General features: G+C 37.4%; 1 protein-coding gene and 2 long non-coding RNA genes across 3 annotated transcripts; all 3 read left to right on the top strand.

Annotated features, from left to right (window-relative positions):
* Window positions 1-808: 808 nt before the first annotated feature.
* On the top strand, window positions 809-17,932 carry LOC121429675 (actin, clone 302-like). Its single transcript, XM_041626838.1, has 5 exons — window positions 809-1,537; window positions 14,763-14,989; window positions 15,570-15,785; window positions 16,355-16,598; window positions 17,422-17,932. Exons 1-5 carry the CDS (start codon window positions 1,396-1,398, stop codon window positions 17,877-17,879), a joined length of 1,287 nt encoding a protein of 428 aa, XP_041482772.1. The 5' UTR covers window positions 809-1,395; the 3' UTR covers window positions 17,880-17,932.
* On the top strand, window positions 1,969-4,426 carry LOC121429676. Its single transcript, XR_005971954.1, has 3 exons — window positions 1,969-2,245; window positions 3,518-3,695; window positions 4,337-4,426. It is a non-coding gene; the product is annotated as an uncharacterized LOC121429676 (long non-coding RNA).
* On the top strand, window positions 4,424-8,072 carry LOC121429677. The gene is made up of 3 exons (XR_005971955.1): window positions 4,424-4,494; window positions 5,751-5,876; window positions 7,418-8,072. It is a non-coding gene; the product is annotated as an uncharacterized LOC121429677 (long non-coding RNA).
* Window positions 17,933-18,186: the final 254 nt, after the last annotated feature.

Here is an 18,186-nt window from a genome sequence, read left to right as displayed (position 1 = left end):
CTCCCCCTCCTACCTCCCCTCTCCGTCTCACTACCCCTCCCCCTTCAGTCTCTCCCTCTCTCCTCTTCTCTACCTCCTCTCCGCTCTCAGCTCTCCCACTGTCTCTGGGCCGATCTCGCTTGCCCACTCCCTTCCTACTTTAACTCTTATGGACAACAACAAGAAATATATATCTTAGCTGGGTCTGCTGCATAAGAAAATTACCGCCCCCCCCAAAAAAAAAAATAAAAAATAAAATACTTGCAAATTACTAAAAACTCTGGCAAACAAATTTATGCCAATGACACTTAAAACATAAAAAAAAATAAAATGACACTTATTTATCTAACACAATGACAATTATGTTTTGATTTTTTTTGTGTGTGTAATATATTCCTACTGACAAAATTTATCCAGTGAACTTGTAAACCCGGAAATGGAAATTATACTCTTCTAAATTAAAGTCATGGCTGAGATCGATTAATACAAACCTTTCATTATGATGGATAGATTTACACTAACCAAGTACGCAGCAGTATATTGGCCTTATTTGAGACAATAAATATTTCATTTATTTCTTCTACAACTGTATTACCTAGAGTAACTAGTCACATTAATTGTTGGCAATTGCTCAGTTTAGTAATAGCCTGACTATGTTTTCTCGGTAAATGACAGCTATAATATAAACTTCTATTCTCGATCCAAGATCAAAGCAAACAATTCTTAATAATCCTAAAGTCTGTATTGACTTTTCGAAAATGAAATATCCCACTTGCTCATTCAGAGCGACCAAAGGTCTTCAAAAATACAATGAAAATAAAAATGAAAGCATGCAATTGTAATGTCAGCCATATCAAGCATTCTATTGATATCATCAACACATGAACAATGTATGTGCGGATTGTTACATTCGAATTGATTTTTTTGCGTTTCACGAAACCGTGACGAGAAGGAAATTCCGATACCATTCTGTGCTTTTTCTAAACTAAAGTATCTCGCCGTGGATCTGGCAGTATTTGGAATAATGTGTTTCCCCTAGCGTTGATTCCGCTTCAACGATTTAATAGGGGATTTTCGATATGTATTTGACATGATCTATTCGCCAATCACCAACGTAAATCGAAAATGCTGAATATTTGATAAATAGGCCTATCTTTGGACCTGTCGAAGTATTGACGAGTCAGTCAATAAGTATATAGCAACCGATAAGTCAATGAGATAATTTGATGTGGGGAAACTGTCTTTAAAAGTCGTCTGGAAACTTTTTTAAATACACAGATGTCGTAAACCGAATTGATTTTTCTCAGCTGACGAGCACTTTTTGATAGCCAACAATTTCTGGGATTGTTTAAGTGACGTTTAAGTGATTTTCAGGGACTTTGATATTGGGCGTTGAGTCGATAGTCCGCGGCCAGTATGGGGAAATCATCCTCAAAACACGCAGTGGGGAAATCGTCAAAAAAGAAACATGCCAGTGAAAATAAGGTCAGTGCTCAAAAATCACCCGAGGATCATTCACCAACTGCGAATACGTCAGCCGAACCACCACAAGCAGAAAGTAAGTCAAATATTGAGATGTGAGGGCGGGTAGTGTTTTTGAAGCCCCCCCCCAAAAAAAAAAAAAAATAAATAATAATAGTAATAATGATGATGATGATAGAACAATAATAACTACTACTACTACTGTAGTAGTAGTAGTAGTAGTAGCAGTAGTAGCAGTAGCAGCAGTAGCAGCAGCAGCAGCAGCAGTAGTAGTAGTAGTAGTAGTAGTAGTAGTAGTAGTAGTAGTAGTAGTAGTAGTAGTAGTAGTAGTAGTAGTAATAGTAGTAGTAGTAGTAGTAGTAGTAGTAGTAGTAGTAGTAGTAGTAGTAGTAGTAGTAGTAGTAGTAGTAGTAGTAGTAGTACACAGTAAAACCGCTGTACAAAATATCGCTGTATAAGAGGTGCTGTATAATTTTTTGAACATCACATGTTTAAGCTTTGATGATATCGGTATAAAACACGGCGAATTGACCTGTTTAAGGTCCGTAGACAGAAGGCTTGAACAGGGGGTTGTACAAGATACCGGCACATGTAAAGCGCATGCGTACGCGTGCGCAGTGCTATGCTAGTGGTCGGAAGATGGCGTTGAGTATGTTCGACTCGGAGACTGCTGCAGTGCACTGGAAAAATCGTGTTTAATCTCCGTTTTAGAAAATGAAAGATTTGGGGGTGACAAACCTGCTTCAGGAGTGGGACTTCCCACATTTAGTTCCAATCTTTAGAGGTAAATTCAGTGCTTGATTTCGAGTGAATGTTCATGAATAATCTCAAAAGTCAATGCATTGTTACCGTTGTTGCAGTGGTTTTATTGTGTGTGCATGTACGTGTGTAACTCTATATGATGGTCGCCAAGTCAGAAATATATAGGCCTATGATTTTATTGGAAAAACCTCGGCTCGGCCGGCAGTCATTTTGAGATTGAAAAAAAAATGGTGCCCCAGTCTGCGCACCCATTCACTTTTGCACGTGATTTGGAGATTTTGATGAGAAAGGCTGCATTTTGAGGCTGTCATAAGAAATACCCAAATTTCATTATTTTTCCACCTTTTTTGTGAGTCGGATTTTGCAATAAATATCTGTCTATGCATTAGATGTGTAAAGTTTGCATTGCGTATCTTATAGATTCTACTAGAATTGCGCAGATACGCATGTGCGCAGACTATGGTATCTTGAGCGAAGTTCGTGCAGGATCCACTCCACTTAATTACCACTAGGGCCTACACCATGCTCCACTTACACGAACTTCGAGACCATGAACTCGATCTGATATTCTGAGTGACAAAAGGTGGGATTTTATGGGGGTGAAATATGAAATTCATGCAACATCACGATCTTTACACAAATAAGTTTCACTTCTTTCCATGCTTCTATTAGTATTAGTCTCAAAATTGGTGATTTGAATTATAGCCTACATGAACTGTGATGAAGATCCTCACACATAAATAATTCACTGCCGATGATCGCATGCGGATGCGATATGCGCGAGGTACCGGGTCCGGTACAAGCTCGGACCGGGCCGTCCTCAAGCACATAGCCTACGTGTAATGTAGGCCTGGCTAGATCTATTTCTAGTCAACTTTATTCAATTTTGTATGTCTACATATGTGTATGTTAAACCCCATTAAAATCTAGGTCTATACTATAGGTCCAAACCTAGATCTAAATCCTGGCCTATAGCTTGGCCAATAGTCCCTTATTATTGGCCAGCCTAGCGAGGACAGGCCTACATGCAAATAGCAACAGATCTAAATGTTACATTGTAATTGCAGATGTATGTACAGTTTGTGAATGATCAGAAACTAATTTTGAATCTGAGATACAGGAATTACATTTAGGTTGACTTCATGTAAATTCCCCACTGTGCACAGGGGAATTTTTTATTGAGAATTTCTACAATTTATCCACTTATATTCCATCAGTTCTCTATAGAATAGTCAGATAACTTGTGTAATAATTAATGTTACTATTCTTGATCTTTGATTCATGTTTATCACAGTTAAATGTTGCAGAAGATGAGCACGAAGAAGACACCTACTGGATGCAATATTACTCATCACCTGACAACATTGTTGTTAATGTGACGAACCTCGGTACCGAGATATGAGTTGACTAGAGGAAACCCGCGACCAAGCACAGCAGAAATTCTTGACAAATATCTACAGCTTTTGGGAATGGTAAAATAACTTGATTACTTAGTGCAGTGGATTCGCATTATGAAAAAAAAAATTTAATTTAATTGTTCGAAGTTGAACGAAGCATTTTTGGTTATGAATTTCCAAAATTATTCTCTTTCTTGCTTGAGAATATAGTGCAAGATCATAGGATCACTTACTCTGCCTCAGTGTTAAAAATTCAGTTGCATCTTAGTTGTCATAATTCTATGATTAGTGGAAAAGTTGTTCTGAAATCCGATTGGAAAGATTAAGTTATGTCTTCTTCCCATGAATGTCAATCTCTGGGGGGGGGGATATTAATTTCCCCACCTAACTCCCCCCCCCTCATTTTGCAAATACTAAGTATTTTCCTCCAGTGGTTAATTACTCCAATAGTGATCAATATTTAAAAAAATGTGATAAATGGTTAGAAATAGAAAGGTCAATGTCAAAGCTCACTAGACTTTACTTGATTTGTGCAGTGTGTGCATGTGACCTAGGGTTTTTGTTACAAACATTGATAAGTTTTATTTTTTTATTTAATGAGCAGTATTTGGCATGACTTTAATTACAATGTACCGGTAATGTATGAAAACATGGTATTGCTGGTAATTGTATTATGTGTTATACAGCTTATATATAAATACTTATTTCATTTTCAGATTGATCAAGACTTTGATTTAACAATTGATGCAGCTCCTGGTGCCCTTTTCACAATGTGGCCAAAGTTGTCCAGGCAGACTTTGGAATTTTGCGGAGAAGATTAATCCAGGGTATAGAAAGATCCTAGGGGCTGGAGTGGACCAGAAAATGACGCAGAGTAAGTTTTAGTCTTATAGTTATACTCAATTCAAACTTACAGTAGCAGTGCGAAGACTTTTACAAAGCTGCATCAATTAGCATTTAAACTGCAAAAGAGGATATTTCCTCTCCAGGTGTGTAAGAATAACAATGCTTACAATTTAAAGTGAAATCAGTGTTCTTATGTACACCGAATCCTGTCCAACATAATTAGTATAGTTAATGGACCTCATCGAAACAAGCAAGTGATGTTCTACAGTAACATACACCAATTCAGAGTAATGATTTCTGAAGAGGAAGTAACACAGACCCTTTTTTTTTACTATCGTGTTGCACAAGCCATTAAAGAGAGATAATTGACTCTCAACATAATACCAGCTGAACACTGCGCACAGCATTATCAGCATTATTCACCATTATTGTGTAGGGGGGGCACTCAGTATATAATCCAATTTTTGGCTCGAGTGCCCCCCCCCCCCCCCCCCGGATTGTGTAGCAGTAATGCATTGCAGGAATTTCAAATGGGAACACTGACAAAACTTGAATAACTTTGTACTCAAGGCTTTTAATCAAACTTGGAGAGAAGCATGGTTATATGCAAATTTATTTCAATTTTACCAAACATGAGGGTCACCTCATGGGTCAGGCTGATGATGAGCATGGGTCAAAGTTAAGCCTATTAGGGCAAGTTTTGTATTACAGCTCATAACGTTTGATCCATGTACAGTGTATGCCCATTTTTTTTACCAAACTTGGATGGTAGATGTCCCCGGGGGAGGGGGGGGTTGAAGGTCACCTCCAGGTCAAATGTTACAGCAGGGGTTGAAGAACTTTTGGAGCTCATTGTTAGGATTTTGGTTGGTTTGTTTGTTTAAATTTCTATCATCACTCATAAATTGTTACCAATCTAAGAGAGATGATGTTCTTCAGAGATTTGAAGGTCACCTCCAGTTCCAAGGTCACAGGCAGGGGTCAACAAGCCTTTTGAATATAAAATGATTTTGTTGTATATTAATGGGTGATACACATTTTGGCTGAAATCACCATGGTGAATCCCTTTATTACCTTCAATCCTTATAATATCTCAATTATATACTTGTTCCCATTCCACTTGTAAGATTGAATCTCACTTGCAGGCAAACACATTTAGTTTGAAAATGCTGATATCTCCTCACCTTCATCTTTCTTTCCTATTTTCTTTGCTCCCATTCTTATTTTGTTTTCCCTTCCTTCACCGGTCACTTCTTTGCTCAAACCGTATTTTCATTTATACAGGTCAACAATGAAGAAAATTTGGCTTTCAGTACTTCCTGGGATTTTGATCGGCAGAACGAAAGGGGAATGAGGCAAATTAAATGTGCCGTACTTCAAAGTCTTGAATCTTTCATCAATCTCCAATTAGTAAGTATTGATTATCATCTTACTTTTTCAAAGTTTTTATTTATTTATATATTTATTTATTTTTTGGCCAATTTAGGTTAAAGCTCTGATTTTCCTGAACAATATTAGAACGTTACTGTTGGCAATCTTTGAGAGCACTTAGGTTTGACTGTAGCGCATGCTCACTTGACCAAGGCAAGTGAAAATATCAAAGTGCTTAAGTTGCTTACCCAAAAAGGTAAAAAAAAAAAAATTTAATGTGGGCAAGTAAAATTTTGACCCCAACATTGAAATCTGTTCAGGGCAGCTATCTATGTATTAGTATTTGTTCTATCTAATAATCCTGATACTAAATTAAGTATCTCAATTCTGTAGCGCAAATCATAACAACGGAATAAGTTCACACAATGACTTGGTCAATACCTATTCTGCATGTATGTCATGGTTGTTGGATGTCCATGCTAAACTGCACATCTTGCGAAGACTTGAAATCTCCTTAAATGCAGTTCTCTAAACTCAGAAAAATACCTCCTATGGTTTTACCTCAATAATGTAATGAGATCAATGCTGATTCTTGTTATTTATTTTGTGGGGGTAGCAATAGAAGTCCTTCTTAAAGGGATGGTCCGGGCTGAAAATATTTATAGAGTAGAATTCACTGAGCAAACTGCCAAAAATTTCATCAAATTGAATTACAAAGTTAATGAATTTTAAAGTTAAGCAATATTGTGTGAGAATAGTCATCATGAATATTCATTAAGTGGGCTAATGACGTCACATCTCCACTTGTTCTTTTGTATTTTATTGTATGAAAATAGGTTTATTCAATTTTTTTCCTCCAAGAACTAGAAAAATTGGATTGACATTTCATTTAGTGCATTAGATATTGATTGCTGCAACTTATTTCATTATAAAGGAGACATACATTGTATTATTCACACAAGTATGAAATAATGAAAAAATATGGTTTTATGTAATAACATAAGAAAACAGAAAGTGGAGATGTGACATCATCAGCCCACCTAATGAATATTCATGACGACTGTTTTCACAAAATATTGCTAAACTTCAATAACTTTATTATTTGTTATCCGATTTTGATGAAATTTTCGGCATTTTGTTCAGTGAATTCTACTCTATGTGTTAAAGACATTAATATTTTCAGCTTTTGACCATCCCTTTGAAGATATTGGCTAACAATACCACAATTAAAAAATCTGAGCCGCATGATTTCCCATGCTGAAAATCGTAAGTTGACCAGATTCACTTGCCCATTTCATTATACATGATGGCCCAAAAAGAATAGAACAATTTAGATCTTTAATTTCAGTGATATAGCCAAAGTGTCATTGTATTGGATATTTCTTTTTTTTTGGTAGAATGATGTAATTGTCATGTTTTGTGAACCCTTGTCATTATGATTTTCGAAATATCATGTATTTCCCACTCCTGTATTACCAACCCTGCTCTTAGTATGTAAGGTATAATACAGATTATCCAACTAGATGTCTGTGTGATTGGTCTTCTACCCCCTTCGATTCTTTGTTTTGCACTTTATTTAGGAAGGAGCATGAAGAAAAAGAAGATGAACAGGAATTGACAATGGCGCGTTCCATACCTGGGAGTGATTGCACAGTGGCACCCTTGGACCTAATTTCACCCTGACATCAAGTTGGTTTTAAGGAGAACCATGAGAGAAATTAATAAATTAAAGTTTGCCGAATATCAAAGAATAACAGAGTTATGAGGCTTCAAAGTTTTAAATTTGTGACATGACATGCGAGCAGCTCCCAATATGTCAATCATGTAATATAAATTCCATAAATTGCCATTTTTTAATGGTTTTCATGATAATTAAATGGGTTTTTATCAGAAGCTTGTATGAAATAATGTTTCTGATAACATTGAATCCACAGGTAAAATCATTTTCCAATTTCCCTAGAAAAGGCACTTGTATAGAATTGATATCACATAAAATATGGGGAGCTGCTCGCATGTGAAGTCACAAATTTAAAACTTCATAACTCTTATTCTTGGTGGATTTTCACCAACTAACATGCAATGTCAGGATGAACCTTGCCTTTAAACCTTATATTGGCAGCCTTTCATTGACATTTACATACAGTATTTTAGGTTTTGTGAGCAAGTATATGAAAAAGGTGCTAATTAACACCTACTTCCCCTTCTTAACCCTAAACAGGCCGGGGGGGGGGGGGGTTTAAACAACCTTCCCCAACATTATCTGCGATCATTCCTCCGCGGGAGATTTGTTGACCCTGCCACTCTCAGAGTTTACACTAAGTCTCGCGCATCTTTTGAGACCAAATTTACGATGCCCAGGTACGTTGTCCCGAAATTATGCAACTTTTCGTAAGTTCATGTCTGACCAAAAATTGTTCCAAAACGTGGTTTCGTCCACAAAGTCAATGCAAATTGAGTTTTCTCATCTTATTCATAAAGCTATGATTTTTACTTTAAACAGCAGAAGTCAATTGATTTTAGCATAATTATATGCTTCAAACAGGCTGTGCTATAATATAAATCTGGTGAAAAAAAGGTTGAAAAACAAAGAAATTCCTAAAACAATGAAATACATAAGAAATTGATTTCCAAACTGAAGTTTTTTTCAATTGCGATTGTTAAGAATGCTACAAAGAATATTTTTAACAAAAATTAGCATTCTGGGAGCTTTATGGTATGAAGTGAATTAGAGCAAAAAAATATGATTTACCCATAAATTAATTCATATAAAATAATATCATTATTTGGAAAATTTTACCATACAGCCTTGTAGATTACATCGCACACTACCAGCGTGCAAATTGCTCGCGTGATCGGCAGGGGGGGGGGCACTTCCATTCACGAGTGGATACCATGCGCGACCATGGGGTCTCGAAAAGCACCCTAAACACGTAATTTCCATATTCGGAACATGCACCCCTTAACAAGTATTGGCGTGTGAAACCCTACCCTTAACAACTATTGGAAACAAAACGATACTCTTGGCAAATATTCCCTGAAATGAACCCCTAAACAAGTACAGGAATGTTTTATTGTTACGGGTCCTTCGGTTGTCTGCTTTACCTTAGTTGGTTTGGTACGACCCCATCTTCTACTCTACGTGCAAATCAGACTCTAAACACGAAGTGTTAGGGCAAAAAGGACATCCTTTATGAAACATTTTTATTTTGTTTTATCGTCCCCGCAAATTTGACCCTAAACACGTGATTTTCCTAGCGAAATAGATACCCTTTTTTCATTATATTTGTGTTTTTTACACCATTATCACGTTACGTACGCAACGTGCCATGTCGTTAAAAAGACATCCTTTTTACCTGTTTTTAAGGTCGCGCATGGTATCCACTCGTCAATGTAAGTGGCTCCCGGGGCACCCCCCCCCCCCCACAGAGCAGCCAAAAAGCCTGGTCTAGTTGGGGTTAAGAGGAGTGCATGGGTGTCGATCACGGGGGGGATGGGGGGGATATATCCCCCCCAATATTTCAAGTGGGGGGGATGGCCTGTATTATCATCCCCCCCAATAATTTAGGGTAGAAAAATTATAATAATGATGATGAAAAATGAAAAGTTTGATCATGATGATTATAGTATGCCATCAATCAGTTTGTTTCCCTCGCAATTTGTGTATATTGTTATTGAATAAAAACATTCTTTTTCAGGACTATTAAACAGATGGGTGGAGGTTCAAGATGAAAAAGAATGAAATGTTTATATATCTGATATTTTTTAACACATGACATAAAAGGACCCCAACGAAAATCAACTTTTGTTGATAGGGTGTTCCATCCCAACAGTGGTGAATAAATTAATTTAAATAAATCATTAACTCAAAAGGGTGGAAAAATAAGCGGGAGTAAAAGGGTGGCAAGATAAATAAAGGAATGACGGTAAGCCCGATGGCGCACGAGAAGCCACACATGTTGTAATTTGTGCTAGTTTTAATTGGTCCGAATCTGCATTTTATCATCATGCATTAAGAAGAATAAAGATATTGCCAGTCAGGTTAGATTTAAGAGAGAAGTTGTATACACATAGGCGTCGATCCTGGGTGGGGGGGGGGCAGGGGTGATCGCCCCACCAATGAAAATATTGGGGGGCAAACATATCGTTTTGCCCCCCCCCCATAATTCCGCATGTGCAACTAAAAAATAAAATAGGATTGTAATGCTACACTGAAATCAGCAAGCGAGATTGAGATACCAACTCGATTTTGATTTAAAATCATGCTCAAAATGTCTGCTTTTAAGATTGGAATATAAAAATTTTCAGCTCGCGCTTCGCGCTCGCATCATTTACCAAAAACCCATACTTTTCATGATTATATAGGTGAATATAATGTCCCGTTTTCAATTCTTAACCTCAAAAGAACTTTGATTTTGCAATAATCTTTTGTTGGATATATATCTTCCATTAAAGTGTCCTTTTTTCCAGATCAAAATATCAAAATTTTCAGCTCGCGCTCGCATCTATTGTTCTTCTAGATACCCATCTTAATCATTGGTACCAAAAATGCTTAAAATATCAAGCTTTCAGGTCAGAATATAAAGGCATTTCAGCTCGCTCTCTAGTGAGATACATGCATCGACCCTCCTCATGAGTTACTACAAACAAACCTAAACAGGTACATTTTTCCTGTTTTCATGACGTACTAAAAAAATTTTGCTCGCGCTTCGCGCTCGCATTGTTGGTGAAGGTGAGGTATGTGTCTCTTTCTCATATATATATATATATTGTGATCGAGCGCCTTTGGAACGTTGATTCATAATTTTGGCCCTCCCCCCATCTGAAAAATGGATCGACGCCCCTGTGTATACATCATGCTCAATAAACAGATCACTATGTACATGATCCAGTCAATTTTTGCCATTTTTTTCTTGGTATGAGTTTAGAATAGGCTTACTTGTAACACAAATTGAATTTTCAAAAAAAATTATACAAGTATAGTACACTACAACAAGGAAGGAATTTCCAAGAACACCATGCATATCAACCACTCCCAAATGTCCTAACTTGTGATTTTAGTGGGGGTAATGTTGAAATATCCCCATCCACAAGAACATTTGTGTCAATCATCCCCCCCACCAAGAATACCGATCGACACCCATGGAGGAGTGCTCGTTTCTTATTCTATTGATCACATGTAAATATTTTTAGGTCAAATGGCATTTTTTATGACAGTTGGCTAATTTAAAGAGTTGTTTGAATAATTTCACCTTTTGGTGAAGAAGAACAGTTCTTGTTATCTTTGTTGTAAGAACTTTAAGTCCAGTACACATCATCTTTCCAGATTTCATGCAAATACAAGAAAGAATCTTCTAAGGCATGTCTGAAACATTTAGATGACAATCTTTATTCCAACTTGTTGTGCCAGGATAAATTTGACTCATTTTGATACTTTCTCAATGCTAATTATAATGTTCCATCGTTGAATTTATTTAAAGGTCAAGTCCACCTCAGAAAAATGTTGATTGGAATCAATAAAGAAAAATCAGACAAGCACAATGCTGAAAATTTCATCAAAATCAGATGTAAAATAGGAAAATTATGACACTTCAAAGTTTCGCTTATTTTCAACAAAATAGTTATATGAACGAGCCAGTAAAATCCAAATGAGAGAGTCGATGATGTCACTCACTTTTTCTTTTGTTTTTATTGTTTGAATTATACAATATGTCAATTTTTACGAATTTGGCAATTAGGACCTCCTTGCCTGAAGCACAAAATGTTAAAATAATGGAATTCCACGTGTTTGGGGAGGAATGAAACTTCATTTCACATGACAATGATGAGAAAATGAAATATTTCATATAATAAAATACAAAAGAAATAGTGAGTGAGTGATGTCATCAACTCTCATTTGGATGCAACTAGCTCGTTCATATAACTATTTTGTTGAAACTTTAAAATGCCATAACTTTTATTTAACATCAGATTTTGTTGAAATTTTCAGTGTTATGCTTTTTGAATTTTTCTCTTTTTATTCAAATCAAGTTTTTGTTGGGGTGGACTTGTCCTTTAAATATTCAGCAACTGAACATTTGCTCAATGCATTAAAACCGAAGGATCTTTTGTACCATAATTGGATACCACCCTCTAATTTTTCATCCATTGCACACTTATTTCACTTTGGCCTGCAGTAATGCTGAGCTTGGGTCTGTAATAGGACATATATTTCATATTTGCTTTGCTCACATAGTATTCAGTGGCTACACCCATAGACTGGGCTATTTCGACGCCTAAGAAGACGGGGAGGGGGGGGGCTAATTCAGCCCCCCCCCCCTACGATCTCCGCCGTGGATGGCGCGATCGAGACGAAAATTGGCACACGTGTTACCCATGGCATTATCACAAAACTATAACATCAAATTCTGCAAAAAATTGCATGTCTCATTAATTATGCTAATTTATGCGTAAAATCATAGATTGCTCTAATTAATAAAATAATGCCCCTGAATTGCTAATTTTTGTTTCACATACTCTAGATAGGCATCTGATCAAATTTATTTTTAAAAAATTTCAACATCACATTTATTTTCTTATGTGTTCTATTGTTTTCTAAATTTCTTTTGTTTTTCTTTGTTTATCTACTTTTTTTCAATGGAAATTGTCGGAGACTTTTGACCATAAAAAAGATAAAATTAATAGGTTTTAAGCAGTAAAAGGAAAAATATTGATACATTTATGAATTTTGGCTAAAAACACTATTTGCATTGGATTTGTACACAAATTCACGTTTTTGATTAATTTTGGGTCTGCATGCACTTACAAAATGTTGCGTAATTTCGGAACGGCGTACCCGGGGTCACAATTTTGGTCTCAAGAGTTGCGCCAGACTTGAAAGTAAAAAGTTAGTGAGCGACATGGTCAAAAAATTTTGAGGGGAGCTGAATCAGTCCCCCCCTCGACATTTTTTTCGTAATAAAGCTGCCGTGTAAAGTTTTTTGACCGCGTCGCTCACCGACTCTTTACATTCAAGTCTCGCGCAACTTTTGAGACCAAATTTCCGACCCCCGGATACGCGGTTCCGAAATAACGCATTTCGTAAGTGCTTGCAGACCCAAAATTTAACAAAAATGTGAATTTGTGTACAAATCCAATGCAAATAGAGTTTTTAGGCAAATGTATCATTATTTTTCCTTTTACTGATTGAAATTTGTTAATTCCATCTTATTTATGGTCCAAATAAGTCCCCGACAATTTCCATTGAAAAACAATAAAAAATTGAGAAATACATAAGAAATTTAGAAAACAATAAAATACATAAAAAAAATTAAATGTGATTTTGATTTTTTTTTGTACATTTGATCAGATTCATATAGTGTCTGTGTACCCCAAATTTGCATTTTAGGGGCATTATTTAGTTAGTTAAAGCAAAATTTTGATTCTACGCATAAATTAGCATAATTAATTAGCAATGAGCTTGTTCGCAGAAAATGATCTTGTAGTTTTGTAGATTATGCGATGGGTAACACTCGTACCAAGTTTTGTTGCAATCGAGATCATAAGAGGGGCTGTATCAGACTATCAGCCCCCCCCCCCCCAGTCTTAGGCATCGAAATAGGTTGAAATAGATGTAATATTTATGAGTCTTGTTATTTGCAATGTTTCATGAAATTGTAATGACATTTTTGTCTAAAGTTATCATGCCAATATTCAATGTAATTTTCATTAATTTATGTATCAAATAGCTATTTGAAATATGAAAAAATGTGAATTCTTCACTGTTGCAAGTTAGTTATCAGAGTACTTCTTAGATATAATGCCTGGATTGAGATTTTCTGCATACTTAAGATCACTACAAGGATCCCCATCTTTTTAGGATAATGTTAATCTTTCGCATTTGTGAAAGCACACAGGTGTCTGATTTTCTTGTAAAAAAAGCGGGGGGGGGGGGAATAAAATAAATTACTGTTACTGAAACAAGTAATAACAAAATTTCTGCTTTTTAAAAATATATATTGATAACAAGAGGGCAGCAAATACGTCAATGATAAGTTATGGACATTTCTTCATATTTTGTACACATTTCAAAATTTTCTACCTTTCCCTGTGCAGGATTGAATCTACTCGTCCGTGTTCCGATATAGTATGTCAGAGTCTTCCACAGTGTTACATAGTGTTTTTATGTGATACCTTGTAAAAAAAAGTTTTGGGAGTATTGCCTCCTATGTATGTAATGTAAAACATGCATACTTTGCAGGTGTGAAATGCAAGAATAAATATCTTGAATGAAACTGAAAGCATAAAAGTTTCTCCTTTGCCTTCTTCTTTGCCTCCTTCTTTTATACAACCATTTTTGAACAGTTTTTTTTATACAACCATAGTTTATACAGTTGCACAAAATTTAATCAGTATTGCATAAAAATCTTTTTACAACCCGCTGTATAAAACCAAGTTTTAAACATAATTTGTATAAAAAATTTATACAACCTGCTGTTTAAATTTTGAACAACCGAGGGTTGTATAATTTTCAAACAACAGTTGTAAGGTTCATATAGTAAACAGCGGTTGTATAAAATTTTATACAGGTTGTATAATTTTGTTTTTTCTGTGTAGTAGAAGTAGTAGTAGGTAGTAGTAGTCGTAGTCGTAGTCGTAGTAGTAGTAGTCGTAGTAGTCGTCGTAGTAGTCGTAGTAGTAGTCGTAGTAGCAGTAATAGTAGTAGTCGTAGTAGTCGTAGTAGTAGTAGTAGTAGTAGTAGTAGTAGTAGTACAACAACAACAATGATAACAATACTACTACAACTATACACACGCATACATAATAACGCCACTACTAGTATAGTGGTAGTAGTTTTGATAACACGCAAATACATTTTAGAAGAGAAGAAAAGAAAGGGGAGGGCACTGTCAGTTCCTTATTATCATGATTAGTATTTCGATCCTCCAGCACCACAAACCAACCACGGAGCCTCACAGGCTGAAGGTGTCCTTGACGAGACAAGGGCCGCCGGCACCGACGTCCACCGCGGCAATGTAGAACCACAGAAGACCCTCGAAGACCTCGAACCAGCCGTGGTCATTGACATCGGATCGTACTCGTGCAAATACGGGTTGGCGGGAGAATCGTATCCAGCTGGCGATGTCCGAACCATCGTCGGGAGGCACCAACAAAATGTAAGAAAATTGTTTATGGGGTAGGGTTAGGGTGATGCGAGGGCCTACAGGGCCAGGGGTGCTCATCCCTAATGAAGAAAAAGAGGAAGAAAGGGAAAGGAAGTAATAAAAAAATAATTAAAAAGAGATATATACGTCTTGAATCTACTACCATAACTACCCTGGTTATTCAATTAAAACAAAATAAGCCCCCCCCCCCATATTACATGGTGTCACCCTGTGTAGCCTATATAACTTGTGAAAATGGTTAGTTGTGGCTGTTTTTCTCAAAGATGTATTATTGTGGCCGTTCGGAATGTACCCTTCAGGGTGTCATCGCGGATGAAAGGGGTGAGTGCCCCTATTATTTATCATTTTCAAGAAGAGGGAGGAGGGAGGAAAATGGGAGAAAGAATTGAAAGAATGACAAAGAGAGAAGTCTATATCTCATTTGATTCATTTTGTTAAAAACAAACAATCGAAATAACCGGGTCACCCCCCCCCCCCGCCGCCACCACCACCACCACCATCACCGCCATTATTGTCGCCATCGTATGCTCGTCGTCGTCTTTAATCAATCCATTCCCTTCGTTTGCCACAGGAGGATTCGTACGTTGGCATTGACGCCCTCAACAAACGAAGTGTCTTAGACATCAGCTACCCCGTCGAACGCGGGCTCGTAAAGAACTGGGATGATCTGGAAACCGTTTGGGAGTTCATCTTCGAACGCAAACTCCGAGTCGACCCTAACACCAGACCCGTCGTGCTGACCGAGCCGGCTAAGAACCCGAAGGCAAATCGAGAAAAAATGATTGAGGTAAGAAGGTTGTCTGTATTCATGTGATGTAACTAACAAAGATCAAAGCAGGTTTGAGGATTTCAACCAGTTAATGACACTCTTTACTCTGACTATAGTCAAAGGGTTGTCAGGTTAATAGACAACCCCTCCCCATCCTCGTGTCCATCCAAAAATAAATAAATGAATATTTTATTTCATCACAGAGTCATTAAGTTATTTATTATTTTATTTTGATTTGGCTACTATGATATAAAATGATCTAAAATCGTTTTAACTAATAGTAGGTCCTATTTAGCAGGAAACGAATTAGTAGGGCCTAAAATTTATAATTTGTACATTAAAGAACTGAGTAGTATACAAACAATGTAATTCTTTTAATTAGTTTCAGGCTCGGTCACTTAAAAAACTACTCTGTACCCAAATTATTGAGCTCACTTTATTTGACTTTTGTCAATATTCTTAATAATTGTTCTTATAGGGGTGTATGATTATGATTATCGTCAGGGAAAAACAAGTGTGGAAACAATAATCTATCAAAAAAATCAACTACTTTGTGACAATTATTTTCAATGTGTCACTAATCACAGATTATGTTTGAGAAGTTCGACGTTCCCGCCTTCTATCTCGGCCAACAATCAATGAGCGCCCTCTTCGTTTCGGGAATCATGACCGGCGTCGTGATCGACGTCGGTGACGGCGTCACGGACATCGTACCCATCAATAACGGCGTAGTCATCGACGGATCCGTTCGTCGCCTAGAGCTCGCCGGCCGTGACATCACTGAGTACATGATGAAGAGTCCAGCTGTACGCGGGGAGAAAATCACTTACGGTAGCTATTAAATTTCTAAGGAGTTTAATTTGTTATTTCTAAAAACAGCCTTTATGTTTTTTTTTTCAACTCATTACCGGAACTCATTATCAAATAGTGATCATAGACAAGATAAAATAGGCATGTTTCATAAAAGTTGCCAGCACTAAGTCAGTAATCATACGATTTTGGTAAAGTTTTGTATTGGTTTTGATTGGCTAAGAAACAGAGGATAGTATGCTTGTTATTTTTAAAATGTTAAACAGGGCCCAAGGATGTGGGGTAGAGCTAAAACTGCTGGGGAAAACTGACCATGCACAAAAATACAACAGGTTATACGTATTTGTACATGTTTAGTGAAAAAGTGGGGGCTGAATGCCCCCACCCCGGTTCCGCAGCGTCTGTTAAGTAAAAGAATGACAATTTGCTATGCCGACAAGCTATACTGATGCCATATTTTTCTTTACCAATCATTAATGGAAAAGGACACTAAATAAAATAGGCAAAAAAAAACACATTTCGAAGAGAAGCCAATTGAAGAGTAAACAATTTCATACTGTTACAGAAAAAAATCATATTGTTAAACTGCCATGATTGTTGTATTAGGGATTGTATACAAATCATATTGCCGTTGATTACCCTTGACAAAGAGTGTAGCTCTGACGCGGGCCATCGTCACATCTGGACCGGATATCTTGTGCTTTCTTCGCCCCCTTCCCTTTCCACTATGATAGTTTCTTATACCGATATCATAATATCTCATTTCGAATGAAAATTCTAATAGATGCAACTCCTTTTTTTTAATGTCCATAATATTGCCGTTTCCTAATCTCGTCGTTTTTAGAGATCGCCGAGACGATGAAGACAAGTACGTGCGAGGTCGTCGCCGACTTCGACGAGGTAACGCGACTCCAACGTGAGGGCCAGGACGTCCACCACCTCTACGCCACGGAGGCTCTCTTCCAACCCTCTATATTCGGTCGCAACCACCCGGGCATCCACGCCGCCACCATCGACAGCATCATGGCCTCCGGGGAGGGAACCCGCGATAATGTCGGCGCCAATGTCGTCCTCGTCGGCGGCTCCACCCTCTTCCGCGGGTTCCACGACCGGCTGGAGCGGGAGCTGATGGAGCTGGCTCCACCTACGATGCCACTAAAGCTCCTGGACCGCCAGGATAGGGAGACCATCGTCTGGTCGGGAGCGTCCCTCTTCGCGTCCCATCCCGTCTTCAAACAACATGCTATTAGCAGCCAAGAATACCTCGAGGTCGGCCCAGAGATCGTTAACCGTCAACGTTGATTAAGATGACAATAGTTAGGCCAGCTCTAGTCTTGTAGAGGGAGATTTGCAGGTGAAACGACATTTGCTCCTGCGACAATTGCTCCAGCCTTAATATCTTAGAAGGCTTAGGGTTAGAGTTATAGGATTGTAATAGTCTATTACAATAGAGTTTTTGGTTCAGAATAATGTAAAGATAAGGATTAGGGTTTATTCAGTTTTGAGGTTAGGTTTTGTGTTTCGCTTAATGTGCACCTTTTCTATCGGAGCATTGTCGCCGGAGCGAATGTCATGGAACCGTTTCGAAACCCCTTTCGGATATTAATGA

Source organism: Lytechinus variegatus, chromosome 16 (genome assembly GCF_018143015.1).
Source record: "Lytechinus variegatus isolate NC3 chromosome 16, Lvar_3.0, whole genome shotgun sequence".
NCBI classification, from domain to species: Eukaryota; Metazoa; Echinodermata; class Echinoidea; order Temnopleuroida; family Toxopneustidae; genus Lytechinus; species Lytechinus variegatus.
The sequence above is the reverse complement of the archived record's forward strand: the minus strand, read 5'-3'. Positions and strand labels throughout refer to the sequence as shown.